Source organism: Tachyglossus aculeatus, chromosome 10, assembly GCF_015852505.1.
Source record: "Tachyglossus aculeatus isolate mTacAcu1 chromosome 10, mTacAcu1.pri, whole genome shotgun sequence".
NCBI lineage: Eukaryota > Metazoa > Chordata > Mammalia > Monotremata > Tachyglossidae > Tachyglossus > Tachyglossus aculeatus.
In genome coordinates this window covers 57,008,000-57,019,447 of record NC_052075.1, presented here as the reverse complement: position 1 = coordinate 57,019,447, position 11,448 = coordinate 57,008,000, and the positions used below count along the sequence as shown (strand labels likewise).

The following is an 11,448-nucleotide window of genomic DNA, read 5'->3' as shown; positions in this document are numbered from 1 at the left end:
ATACAACTGAATGAATGAATGAATGAATGATGAAGCGTGTGAAACAGGGATTGAAACAAACCTGAACAACCCCCGTCTCGGGGTGGGGCTGCCGAGACCACCGGGACGAGGGCGCCCACCCCGAAGTGAGGTTGGCCGTGCCTGAGCCCCCCATCCGGGAGGTTTGAGGGGGGATGGAGGGGACGCCCCCCCCCTTTTTTTTTGATGGCATTTATTAAGCGCTTACTCTGTGCAAAGCACCATTCTAAGCGCTGGGGAGGTTACAAGGCAATCAGGTTGTCCCACAGGGGGCTCCCAGTCTTCATCCCCATTTTACAGATGAGGGAACTGAGGCCCAGAGAAGTGACTTGCCCAAAGTCACCCAGGAGCCGGGATTTGAATCCATGACCTCTGACCCTCTATTTTATTATTTTGTTAGTATGTTTGGTTTTGTTGTCTGTCTCCCCCTTTTAGACTGTGAGCCCACTGTTGGGTAGGGACTGTCTCTATATGTTGCCAACTTGGACTTCCCAAGCGCTTAGTACAGTGCTCTGCACACAGTAAGCGCTCAATAAATACGATTGATTGACTGACCCCAAAGCCCGGGCTCTTTCCACTGCGCCACACCGCTTCTTGTCCCAAAGCAGCTCGCCGGCAGCAGAGGGTTTGGCTGATAACTTTATTCTTTTAGACTGTGAGCCCACTGTTGGGTAGGGACTGTCTCTATATGTTGCCAACTTGGACTTCCCAGGCGCTTAGTGCAGTGCTCTGCACACAGTAAGCGCTCCATAAATACGATTGATTGATTAACCGGAGCCGGTTTGGCTAATAACTTTATTAACCGGAGCCCGGTTGGCTTCCGGACACGATTTACATTAAAAAACGGGGCGTGGATTTAAATATGTGCGGAAAAACGAAGAGGGGCAGGGCGGGGGGGTCACCGCAGGCAGACGGGGAGTCCGTAGACGACGGGGGCCGCGCCGATGAGGTGCTTGAGGCGGGGGGCCTGGCGGGCCTGGGCCACGTGGTGCAGCAGGGGGGCTCCGCCGCCCGCCCCCAGCCAGCCCCGCAGCAAGGCCTCCGTGTAGCGGTCGATATCCCGATCCGTCACGTCCCACAGGTTTCCCAGGAACAGGGGGCTGGGAAGGGGAGACGGGGCGGGTGGGAAGGCCCGGGCCGGGAAACGGGGCCTCCCCCCTCCCCAGCTTCCCCCTTGAATAAGAATAACGATGGCACTGTTAAGCTTACTATGCGCAAAGGGAGGTGACAAGGTGATCAGGCGGTCCCACAGGGGGGGCCTCCCAGTCCTCATCCCCATTTTATGGATGAGGGAGCTGAGGCCCAGAGAAGCGACTCGCCCCGAGTCGCCCGGCTGGCAGTCGGCGGAGCCGGGATTTGAACCCCTGCCCTCTGACTCCAAAGGGGAGGTTAGAAGGTAATCAGGCGGTCCCACGGGGGGCTCCCAGTCTTCATCCCCATTTTACGGATGAGGGAGCTGAGGCCCAGAGAAGCGACTCGCCCCGAGTCGCCCGGCTGGCAGTCGGCGGAGCCGGGATTTGAACCCCTGCCCTCTGACTCCAAAGGGGAGGTTAGAAGGTAATCAGGCGGTCCCACGGGGGGCTCCCAGTCTTCATCCCCATTTTACGGATGAGGGAGCTGAGGCCCAGAGAAGCGACTCGCCCCGACTCGCCCGGCTGGCAGTCGGCGGAGCCGGGATTTGAACCCCTGCCCCCCGACTCCAAAGCCCGGGCTCTTCCCACCGAGCCACGCTGCTTCTCCGAATTATAAAACGCATTGTGGGCGGGGAACGTGTCTGTTCTATCGTCCCCTCCCAAGCGCTTAGCACGGTGCTCTGCACGCAGTGAGCGCTCAAAAAATACGCCCGGATGCCGGCGATCGGCTAAAAGGAGGCCGGGAGGGGATACGGAGCGGGTCGTCCGCCCGGGCTGGGGATCTGGGGGGCAACTTCCCGCCCCGCCGGCCGGCCCGCGCCCCCGACTGACCATCCGGCCATGAGGTACTTGAGCAGGATGCCGGCGGCGTCCAGGTCCCCGCGTACGGCCAGGGCCGCGCTGCTGCAGCCGAAGAGCAGGGCCACGGCGCGGCAGTCCAGCCGCAGGATCGTCTGCCCGTCCAGGAAGCGGGCGCCGGCCCCGTGCCCCGCGTAGCTGCCGGGCCGGGCCGAGAGGCGTCAGAGGGCGGGCCGGCCGGCCCCCGGGCACGGGGCGGGTGAGGAGGGGTCGCGTCGGAGGGCCGTCTCCCCCCCGCCACCCGATGCCCCCCGGGCGCTCACATGTACAGGTCGTGCTCCGTCAGGGCCGCCTGCAGCTGCTCCGGGCTGGGGACCTGCCCCACTACCCCCTGCCAGCCTGCCTCGCTGAGGGGGGGGGACGACGACAGAGGACTCAGGGTGCCGGCCGAGGGATCCGCCTCGCCCCCCGCAACGGGCAACCACCGAGTCGCGTGGTTAAGCTAAGCTCCAGGGGAACGGCCCCCCCGGCCACGGACGCGCGACCGGCCGCCCCCGCGGGAGGAAGGAGGAGGGACGGGGGCTCGGGAGCACCTGCGGAAGTGCTCCCGGAACTTCTCCTCGGTACCGGCCAGGTTGTTGTGGGGGTTGAGGACGTAGTAGGCGCTGCGGGGGTCCACGCCTTCCTCCAGCACCGACGGGGCCCGCGCCTGAAGCCGGAGACGGTGGGGTGGTCGGTCCGGCCGCCCCCCGGGCCCGCTCCGCCCCCGTCCCCCCCCTCACCTCTCGCGGGAGCCCGTAGCTGAGCAGGAAGCGGAGCGAGGGCAGGCGCGTGACGGGCAGGGCCCGCAGGCTGGGGGTGGTCTCCCACGGCAGCTTCTGAAGATGCTGGGGAACAGGGCGTGGGCCCAAACCGGGACGTTCATTCAATCCTACTTACTGAGCGCTCACTGCGTGCTTGGGAAATGCAAGCCGGCAACCCGTAGAGACGGTCCCCTACCCAGCCCCGGGCTCACCTTGTCCAGCACGAGCACTAAGTGGCCAGCGCGGGGGGCCGTGCGGCCCCGCAGCCGGTCCACGGCCTCCCGCAGCAGCTCCTCCGCCCGCTCGGGCTGGGCCGGGCAGAGGCCCCGGGCCAGGGAGCGCACGTCCGGGGGGGTGAGGGCGTGGGCACCGCCCAGCGCGGCCTGCGGGCAGGACGGAGCCACGGCCGCCTCAGTCCCGGGGCCGCCCCCGCCCCGCCGCCCGCCCCCGGCCCACCACCCGCCCCGCCGCCGCCCACCTGCAGCAGGGCGACGTCCGGCTGGGTCCAACCGCAGTCCCGCAGGGGCCCCCGCAGCCCGGCGGCCTCCTGGGCCGGGCCGGGGTCCTCAGAGCGTGGCAGCAGCAGCCCCCGCCAGCAGCCCAGCACGTGCTTCTCCAGCGACCCGATCAGGACCTGGGCCGGGCGAGGCGGGGTGGCACTTAGTGAGCGCCCCCCTCCACCCCGTCAACTCGCCGTGGGCAGGGGAGGCCTGTCTGGTTCTCGTTCCCCCTGTCCTCTCCCAAACGCTCGGCCCGGCGCTCTGCACGCCGGAGCCCTTCCTGGGGGCCGAGCTCTGGACCGAGCGCTTGTGGGACCCCCGTAGTCCTCGGTAGGCAGGGAGGGCGAGGAAGAGTGAGGGAAACGGTGGCGGCAGGGAACCGGGGTGTTGGGGGGCACCGGGGCCCGAGGAGGAGCCCTCCCTCCCCACCGGCCCCCGGCACCTACCTCCATCCTGCGGTTGAGCTCCAGGCGTCCCGTCCACCACTGGCACTTGTCGGTGCAGGTGCTGTTCTCCTTCTGCTCCTTCTGGATGGCCTCAAACTCCGCCAGGGCAGCGCTCAGGGAAAGCTGGAGCCAAGGACGCCCCGACGGAGACAAGGGGAGGGAGGGGAAGGAGAGGGAGGGGAGGCAAGGAGAGAGAGGGGAGGCAAGGAGAGAGAGGGGAGGGAAAGGAGAGGGAGGGGAGGCAAGGAGAGAGAGGGGAGGCAAGGAGAGAGAGGGGAGGCAAGGAGAGAGAGGGGAGGGAAAGGAGAGAGAGGGGAGGGAAAGGAGAGAGAGGGGAGGGAAAGGAGAGAGAGGGGAGGGAAAGGAGAGGGAAGGGGAGGGAAAGGAGAGGGAGGGGAGGAAAGGAGAGGAGAGGGAGGGAGGGAGGAAAGGAGAGAGAGGGAGGAAAGGAGAGAGAGGGAGGAAAGGAGAGGGAGGGGAGGAAAGGAGAGGAAGGGGAGGAAAGGAGAGGGAGGGAGGAAAGGAGAGGGAGGGGAGGAAAGGAGATAAAGGGAGGAAGAGAGGAAAGGAAAGGAGAGAGGGAGGGAAAGAAAAGGGAAAGGAAAGGAGAGAGGGAGGGAAAGAAAAGGGAAAGGACAGAGGGAGGAAGAGGGAGGGAGGAAGAAAGGAAGTGGCAGGGAGGAAGAGGGAGGTAGGAAGGGAAGGGAGGGTGAGAGAAAGGAAAAGAGGGAAGGAAGGAGGGAGAGAGAGAGGGAGGGAGGGAGGGAGGGTGCAAGGCTGTGAGTCTCAGCTCCCCCACACCGGCCCCTTCAGCAGGCCCCCCCCCCCGGCTGCCCCCGAGCCCAGCGGCCCACCTGGCCCAGGTCGGTGGGGATGTGGACGGTGAGCGGGTCCCGGTCGCGTTCCAGGCGGGTGAGGAGCAGGCCGTCCCCCGGGGCGCCCGGCTGCAGCCCGCAGGCCGCCAGCACGCACACCGTCACGCCTAGGAGGCGCGGGCGCGGGCGGGGGCGGCCGTCACGGTGGGCGGCCGGCGGGCACGGGGCCCCGTCTCCTTCCCTTCGGCGTGACACCCCCCCCCCCCATGCGCCCCTCCCATCCCGCCCTCGCGGCCCCCACCCCCGACTCCCTCCCGGGACCCGGGGCCCGGGCCGCCTCACCCGCGGGCATCTGGGCCAGGCGCCGGCGGAAGGCCTCGGCCTCGGGCCCGGGGAAGGGGCGCGGGCCGGCCGGCCCGAAGCCGAACAGGCGCTGGAGGCGGGCGAGGGGGGGCCGGCCGGCTCCGGCCGCCTCCTCCTCTTCCTCCCGCAGGCTCAGGGCCTTCAGCTGCTCGGCCACGTCCGCGCCCGCCGCCCGCTGCTTCCGGGTCTTGCTGCTGGGGGGAAGGGGCGGCGGGGTGAGGGCTCGGCCCCCCGTGCGGCCCCCGGCCCCGGAGCCCCCCCGAGCCCACCCCCCGAGCCCCCCGAGGCCTACTGGAGTTGGCGGTGCAGGTGGACCAGGAGCTGGTGGCGCAGGGTGACCGCCACGGACTCGGCCACCAGGAAGGCGGTGACGGCGGGGTCCCGGTGGCCCAGGCAGAGGGCCAGCAGGCGGCACAGGTGGCCGTACAGCCCGCTCGGGGGGCAGCGGCTGACGCAGCGGAAGGCGACCGCCAGCGAGGCGGCCACCGAGTCCAGGGTGGAGAGGTCTGGGCCCAGACGGGGGAGAAAACGGCGGCGGTCGGAGGCCTGGGCCCAGACCCTTCGCCAGGGCAGCGCCCCGTGATGACGGCGGGCCTCCGAGTCCACCCCCCGGACCCCGAAACGGGTCCCTTCCCGCGACCCGTGCCTGATTCCTCAAAAATCTCCAGTGGCTACCAATCAATCTGTGCATCAGGCAGAAACTCCTCACCCTGGGCTTCAAGGCTGTCCATCCATCCCCTCGCCCCCTCCTACCTCACCTCCCTTCTCTAGCCCACCCTGCACCCTTTGCTTCTCCGCCGCTAATCTCCTCACTGTACCTCGTTCTCACCTGTCCCGCCATCGACCCCCGGCCCCCGTCCTCCCCCAGGCCTTGAATGCCCTGCTCCCTCTGCCCCTCCGCCAAGCTCGCTCTCTTCCTCCCTTCAAGGCCCTGCTGAGAGCTCACCTCCTCCAGGAGGCCTTCCCAGACTGAGCCCCTTCCTTCCTCTCCCCCTCGTCCCCCTCTCCATCCCCCCCATCTTATCTCCTTCCCTTCCCCACAGCACCTGTATAGATGTATATATGTTTGTACATATTTATTACTCTATTTATCTTACTTGTACATATCTATTCTATTTGTTTTATTTTGTTAGTATATTTGGTTTTGTTCTCTGTCTCCCCCTTTTAGACTGTGAGCCCACTGTTGGGTAGGGACTGTCTCTAGATGTTGCCAATTTGTACTTCCCAAGCGCTTAGTACAGTGCTCTGCACATAGTAAGCGCTCAATAAATACGATTGATGATGATGATGATAAAACCTCCTCCAGTAAGTCTTCCCAGCTTCCCCCTGCGTCCATTCCCCCCTCTGCACGGTCAACAGCCCAAGTCCATCCACGATCCGTCTCGTCTTCCCGCAAGCCTCCTCCCCGCTCTCCCTCCCACAGAAGGGGATGGGTCCCGCCTTTCTCCCCAAACCCCCCTTTGATAATGGCATTTGTTAAGCGCTTACTCGGTGCCAAGCACTGTTCTAAGCACCACGATAGATAGTGATAATAATAATGACAGCATTAAGCTCTATGTGCCAAGCACTGTTCTAATAAATAATAAATACAATTGATTAATTCTAAGCGCTGGGGAGATTACAAGGTGATCAGGTTGTGCCACGGGGGGCTCACAGTCTGAATCCCCATTTTACTGAGGCGCAGAAGTGACTTGACCAAAGTCACCCGGCTGACAAGCGGCGGAGCCGGGATTTGAACCCGTGACCTCTGACTCCAAAGCCCGGGCTCTTTCCGCTGAGCCACACTGATTCCCCACAGGGTCATCGGGTTGGACGCAGTCCCCGTCCCACATGGGGCTGAGTCTAAACCCCCGTTTCAATCAATCAATCGTATTTATTGAGCGCTTACTGTGTGCAGAGCACTGGACTAAGCGCTTCAGAAGTACAAGCTGGCAGCATATAGAGACGGTCCCTACCCAACAGTGGGCTCACAGTCTAGAGGGCTCACAGGTGGGGGAACCGAGGGCCCGAAAAGTGAGGTGACTTGCCCGAGGTAACCCAGCAGACAAGCGGCAGAGCCAGGATTTGAACCCGTGACCTCCGACTCCAAAGCCCGGGCTCTTTCCGCTGAGCCACGCTGCTTCCCCACAGGGTCAACGGGTTGGACGCAGTCCCCGTCCCACATGGGGCTCAGTCTAAACCCCTGTTTCACAGGTGAGGGAACCGAGGGCCTGAAAAGTGAAGTGACTTGCCCAAAGTCACCCCAGTGCAGCCGGGATTTGAACCCATGACCTCTGACTCCAAAGCCCGGGCTCTTTCCGCTGAGCCACACTGCTTCCCCACAAGGTCACTGGGTTGGACGCAGTCCCCGTCCCACATGGGGCTCACTCTAAACCCCCGTTTCACTGATGAGGGAACCGAGGGCCCGAAAACTGAGGTGACTTGCCCAAAGTCACCCCAGCGCAGCCGGGATTTGAACCCATGACCTCCGACTCCAAAGCCCGGGCTCTTTCTGCTGAGCCACGCTGCTTCCCCACAGGGTCATCGGGTTGGACGCAGTCCCCGTCCCACACGGGGCTCAGTCTAAACCCCCGTTTCACAGGTGAGGGAACCGAGGGCCCAAAAAGTGAGGTGACTTGCCCGAGGTCACACAGCTGACAAGCAGCAGAGCCGGGATTTGAACCCATGACCTCCGACTCCAAAGCCCGGGCTCTTTCCGCTGAGCCACGCTGCTTCCCCACAGGGCCATCGGGTTGGACGCAGTCCCCGTCCCACACGGGGCTCACTCTAAACCCCCGTTTCTGAGGGACCCGAGGGCCTGAAAAGTGAGGCGGCTTGCCCGAGGTCACACAGCTGACAAGCGGCGGAGCCGGGATTTGAACCCGTGACTGACTCCAAAGCCCAGGCTCTTTCTGCTGAGCCACACTGCTTCCCCACAAGGTCATCGGGTTGGACGCAGTCCCTGTCCCACATGGGGCTCAGTCTAAACCACCGTTTCTGCGGGAACCGAGGGCCCGAAAAGTAGGTGACTTGCCCAAAGTCACCCCAGTGCAGCCGGGATTTGAACCCATGACCTCCGACTCCAAAGCCCGGGCTCTTTCTGCTGAGCCACGCTGCTTCCCCACAAGGTCATCGGGTTGGACGCAGTCCCCGTCCCACACGGGGCTCACTCTAAACCCCCGTCTCTGCGGGAACCGAGGGCCCGGTAAGTGAGGCGACCAGCCCGAGGTCCCCCAGCAGCCAAGCGGCGGAGCCGGGATTAGAACCCAGGTCCCCCGACTCTCGGGCCGGCCCGCCGGGCCCAAGCGGGGAAGGGTCCCCAGCCCACCTCCCTCCTCGGGGGCCGCTTACCGACGGTAGCGGGGGCCGGGCGGAGGTCGGAGACGTCTCGTCGGCTCGGCCTCTCGGGGCGGGGGGCCGGGGCCGGGCCGGGGTCGCGTCTCAGGACCTCCAGCCCCCCGCTGGCGGCGGCGGCGGAGCCCCGGCGCGGCGGGCCCGGGCTGTCCCCGTCCCCGTCGGAGGCCCGGAGGGTCTCGAGGCTCAGGTCCGGTAGGTCCCGCCGCCGCGGCGAGCTTCGCGTCGTTTCCACGGCGGGGCCGGGGCGACGCCGGGCGGGCCTGGGGGTGGGCCGCTCCGGGCCCGTCCCGCCGCGGCGGGGCCGGGGACCTCGTCCGGCCGCCTTCCGGCCGGCCCGTGGGGCCCCCCCGCCGCCCCGGCCTCGGCCCCCCGATCTCTTGGCTTCGGCCGCGGGCGGCGGGGACGGGTCTTCCAGGTCGCTGTCGTCGCTGAAGATCACCTGGGGTCGGGGGGAGAGAGCAGGAGAGGGCTCAGGGCCCCGTCGTTTACTTAATTTTTAAGAAGTAAAAATTAAGTAAATATTAATTACTTAAGTAATTATTTAATTACTTAATTAATACTTAATAAAACTTAATTATTAATGTTAAGTATCAATAATGCTTAATTATTAATATTAAGCATTAATAATGCTTAATTTTTGATATTAAGCATTAATAATGCTTAACTGCTAATGTTAAGTATTAATAATGCTAAATATTAAGTAAATATAAAGTAATTAATATTACTTAATATTTGTTAAGCGCTTACTATGTGCCAAGCACTGTCTAGGCCCTGGTGCGGATATAAGGTAATCAGTCATCCCCATTTTACAGACGAGGGAACTGAGGCCCAGCGAATAACAATAAGGATGATGATGGTACTTGGTAAGCGCTTACTATGCACCAAGGAGTGTTCTAAGCGCTGGCGGGAGATAGAAGGTGATCAGGTTGCCCCCCCCCGCCCCCCCCGTGGGGCTCCCAGTCTTCATCCCCATTTTACAGATGAGGGAACTGAGGCCCAGCGAATAACAATAACAATAATAAGGATGATGATGGTATTTGTTAAGCGCTTACTATGCACCCAGCCCTGTTCTAAGGGCTTAGAATAACCTTAGAATCCTTAGAATAAGGATTCTAATAGAATTCTATTCTAGAATTCTAGAATAAGGATTCTAATAGAATAATCCTTAGAATAAGGATGATGACAGTATTTGTTAAGCGCTTACTATGCGCCAAGGAGTGTTCTAAGCGCTGGCGGGAGATAGAAGGTGATCAGGTTGTCCCCCGTGGGGCTCCCAGTCTTCATCCCCATTTTACAGACAAGGGAACTGAGGCCCAGCGAATAACAATAACAATAATATGGATGATGATGGTATTTGTTAAGCGCTTACTATGCGCCAAGGAGTGTTCTAAGCGCTGGCGGGAGATAGAAGGTGATCAGGTTGTCCCCTGTGGGGCTCCCAGTCTTCATCCCCATTTTACAGATGAGAGAACTGAGGCCCAGAGAATACTACTACTAATAATTATAATGATGGTATTTGTTAAGCGCTTACTATGCGCCAAGCACTGTTCTAGGCACTGGGGAGGATACAAGGTGATCAGGTTGTCCCCCATGGGGCTCCCAGTCTTTATCCCCATTTTACAGATGAGGGAATCTGAGGCCCAGAGAATAATAATAATAATGATGATGGTATTTGTTGAGCGCTTACTATGCACCAAGCACTATCCTAAGCACTGGCAGTAGGTACAAGGTCATCAGGGCTCACAGTCTTCATCCCCATTTTACAGATGAGGGAACTGAGGCCCAGAGAATAATAATAATAATAATAATAATAATAACGATGGTATGTGTTAAGCACTTACTATGCGCCAAGCACTGTTCTACGTGCTGGGGTAGATACAAGGTGATCAGGTTGTCCCACATGGGGCTCACAGTCTTCATCCCCATTTTGCAGATGAGATAACTGAGGCCCAGAGAAGTGAAGTGGCTTGCCCAAGGTCACCCAGCAGACAAGTGGCAGAGCCGGGAGTAGAACCCACATCCTCCGACTCCCAAGCCCACGGTCACACTTATTTCTACGCATGCCTGTCTCCCCTCTCTGGACCGTCAGCTTGCTGTGGGCAGGGAATCTGTCGATGAACTATTTTATTGTCCTCCCCCAAGCGCTTAGTACAGCGCTCCGCACGCAGTAAGCGCTCGATAAATGCGATTGAACTGAGTTAGGAGCGGAGGGACGGGAGAGCAGATGGGAGGGCGGTCAGCCGGTGACGCCGTAAGACGGGAGACGGGAGAGGGGGACCCATCACTGGTGCCCGTCGTTGGGGGGGGACCGTCTTTATACGTTGCCGACTTGGACTTCCCAAGCGCTTAGTACAGTGCTCTGCACACAGTAAGCGCTCAATAAGTACGACTGAATGAATGAAGGAAGGAATGAATGAATGGTGTCAGCCCCCTCCCCATCATCCCCACCCTCCCGTGGCCCTCAACATCATCATCATCATCAATCGTATTTATTGAGCGCTTACTGTGTGCAGAGCACTGTACTAAGCGCTTGGGAAGTCCAAGTTGGCAACAGATAGAGACAGTCCCTACCCAACAGTGGGCTCACTGTCTAAAAGGGGGAGAGAAAGCCAAACATACTAACAAAATAAAATAAACAGATATGTACAAGTAAAATAAATAAATAGAGTAATAAATATGTACAAACATATCTACATATATACAGGTGCTGTGGGGAAGGGAAGGAGGTAAGGCGGGGGGATGGAGAGGGGGACGAGGCGCAGAGCACTGTACTGAGCGCTTGGGAAGTCCAAGTTGGCAACATATACAGTTCCTACCCAACATCATCATCAATCGTATTTATTGAGCGCTTACTGTGTGCAGAGCACTGGACTAAGCGCTTGGGAAGTACAAATTGGCAACATAGAGAGACAGTCCCTACCCAACAGTGGGCTCACAGTCTAAAAGGGGGGGAGACAAAACCAAACATACTAACAAGATAAAATAAATAGAATAGATATGAACAAGTAAAATAGAGTAATAAATATGTACAAACATATCTACATATATACATATGTACATTGTACTTCCCAAGCGCTTAGTACAGTGCTCTGCACATAGTAAGCGCTCAACAAATATGATTGATTGATATACAGGTGCTGTGGGGAAGGGAAGGAGGGAAGATGGGGGGATGGAGAGGGGGACGAGGTGCAGAGCACTGTACTAAGCGCTTGGGAAGTCCAAGTTGGCAACATATA

At 60.5% G+C, this 11,448-nt stretch overlaps 1 protein-coding gene across 1 annotated transcript in view; it reads right to left on the bottom strand.

Annotated features, from left to right (window-relative positions):
* Positions 1-907: 907 nt before the first annotated feature.
* Positions 908-11,448, bottom strand: part of ESPL1 (extra spindle pole bodies like 1, separase) — a 38,020-nt gene continuing 27,479 nt past the window's right edge. Inside the window, exons 18-29 of the mRNA XM_038752051.1 lie at positions 8,207-8,651; positions 5,169-5,505; positions 4,856-5,067; positions 4,553-4,680; positions 3,699-3,821; positions 3,231-3,386; positions 2,965-3,135; positions 2,732-2,836; positions 2,543-2,658; positions 2,273-2,356; positions 1,983-2,147; positions 908-1,118 (exon numbers count right to left, since the gene is read on the bottom strand). Coding sequence (XP_038607979.1) covers positions 917-1,118; positions 1,983-2,147; positions 2,273-2,356; positions 2,543-2,658; positions 2,732-2,836; positions 2,965-3,135; positions 3,231-3,386; positions 3,699-3,821; positions 4,553-4,680; positions 4,856-5,067; positions 5,169-5,505; positions 8,207-8,651 — 2,244 coding nt within the window. The 3' untranslated portion in view covers positions 908-916. The remainder of the gene's footprint in view (positions 1,119-1,982; positions 2,148-2,272; positions 2,357-2,542; positions 2,659-2,731; positions 2,837-2,964; positions 3,136-3,230; positions 3,387-3,698; positions 3,822-4,552; positions 4,681-4,855; positions 5,068-5,168; positions 5,506-8,206; positions 8,652-11,448) is intronic.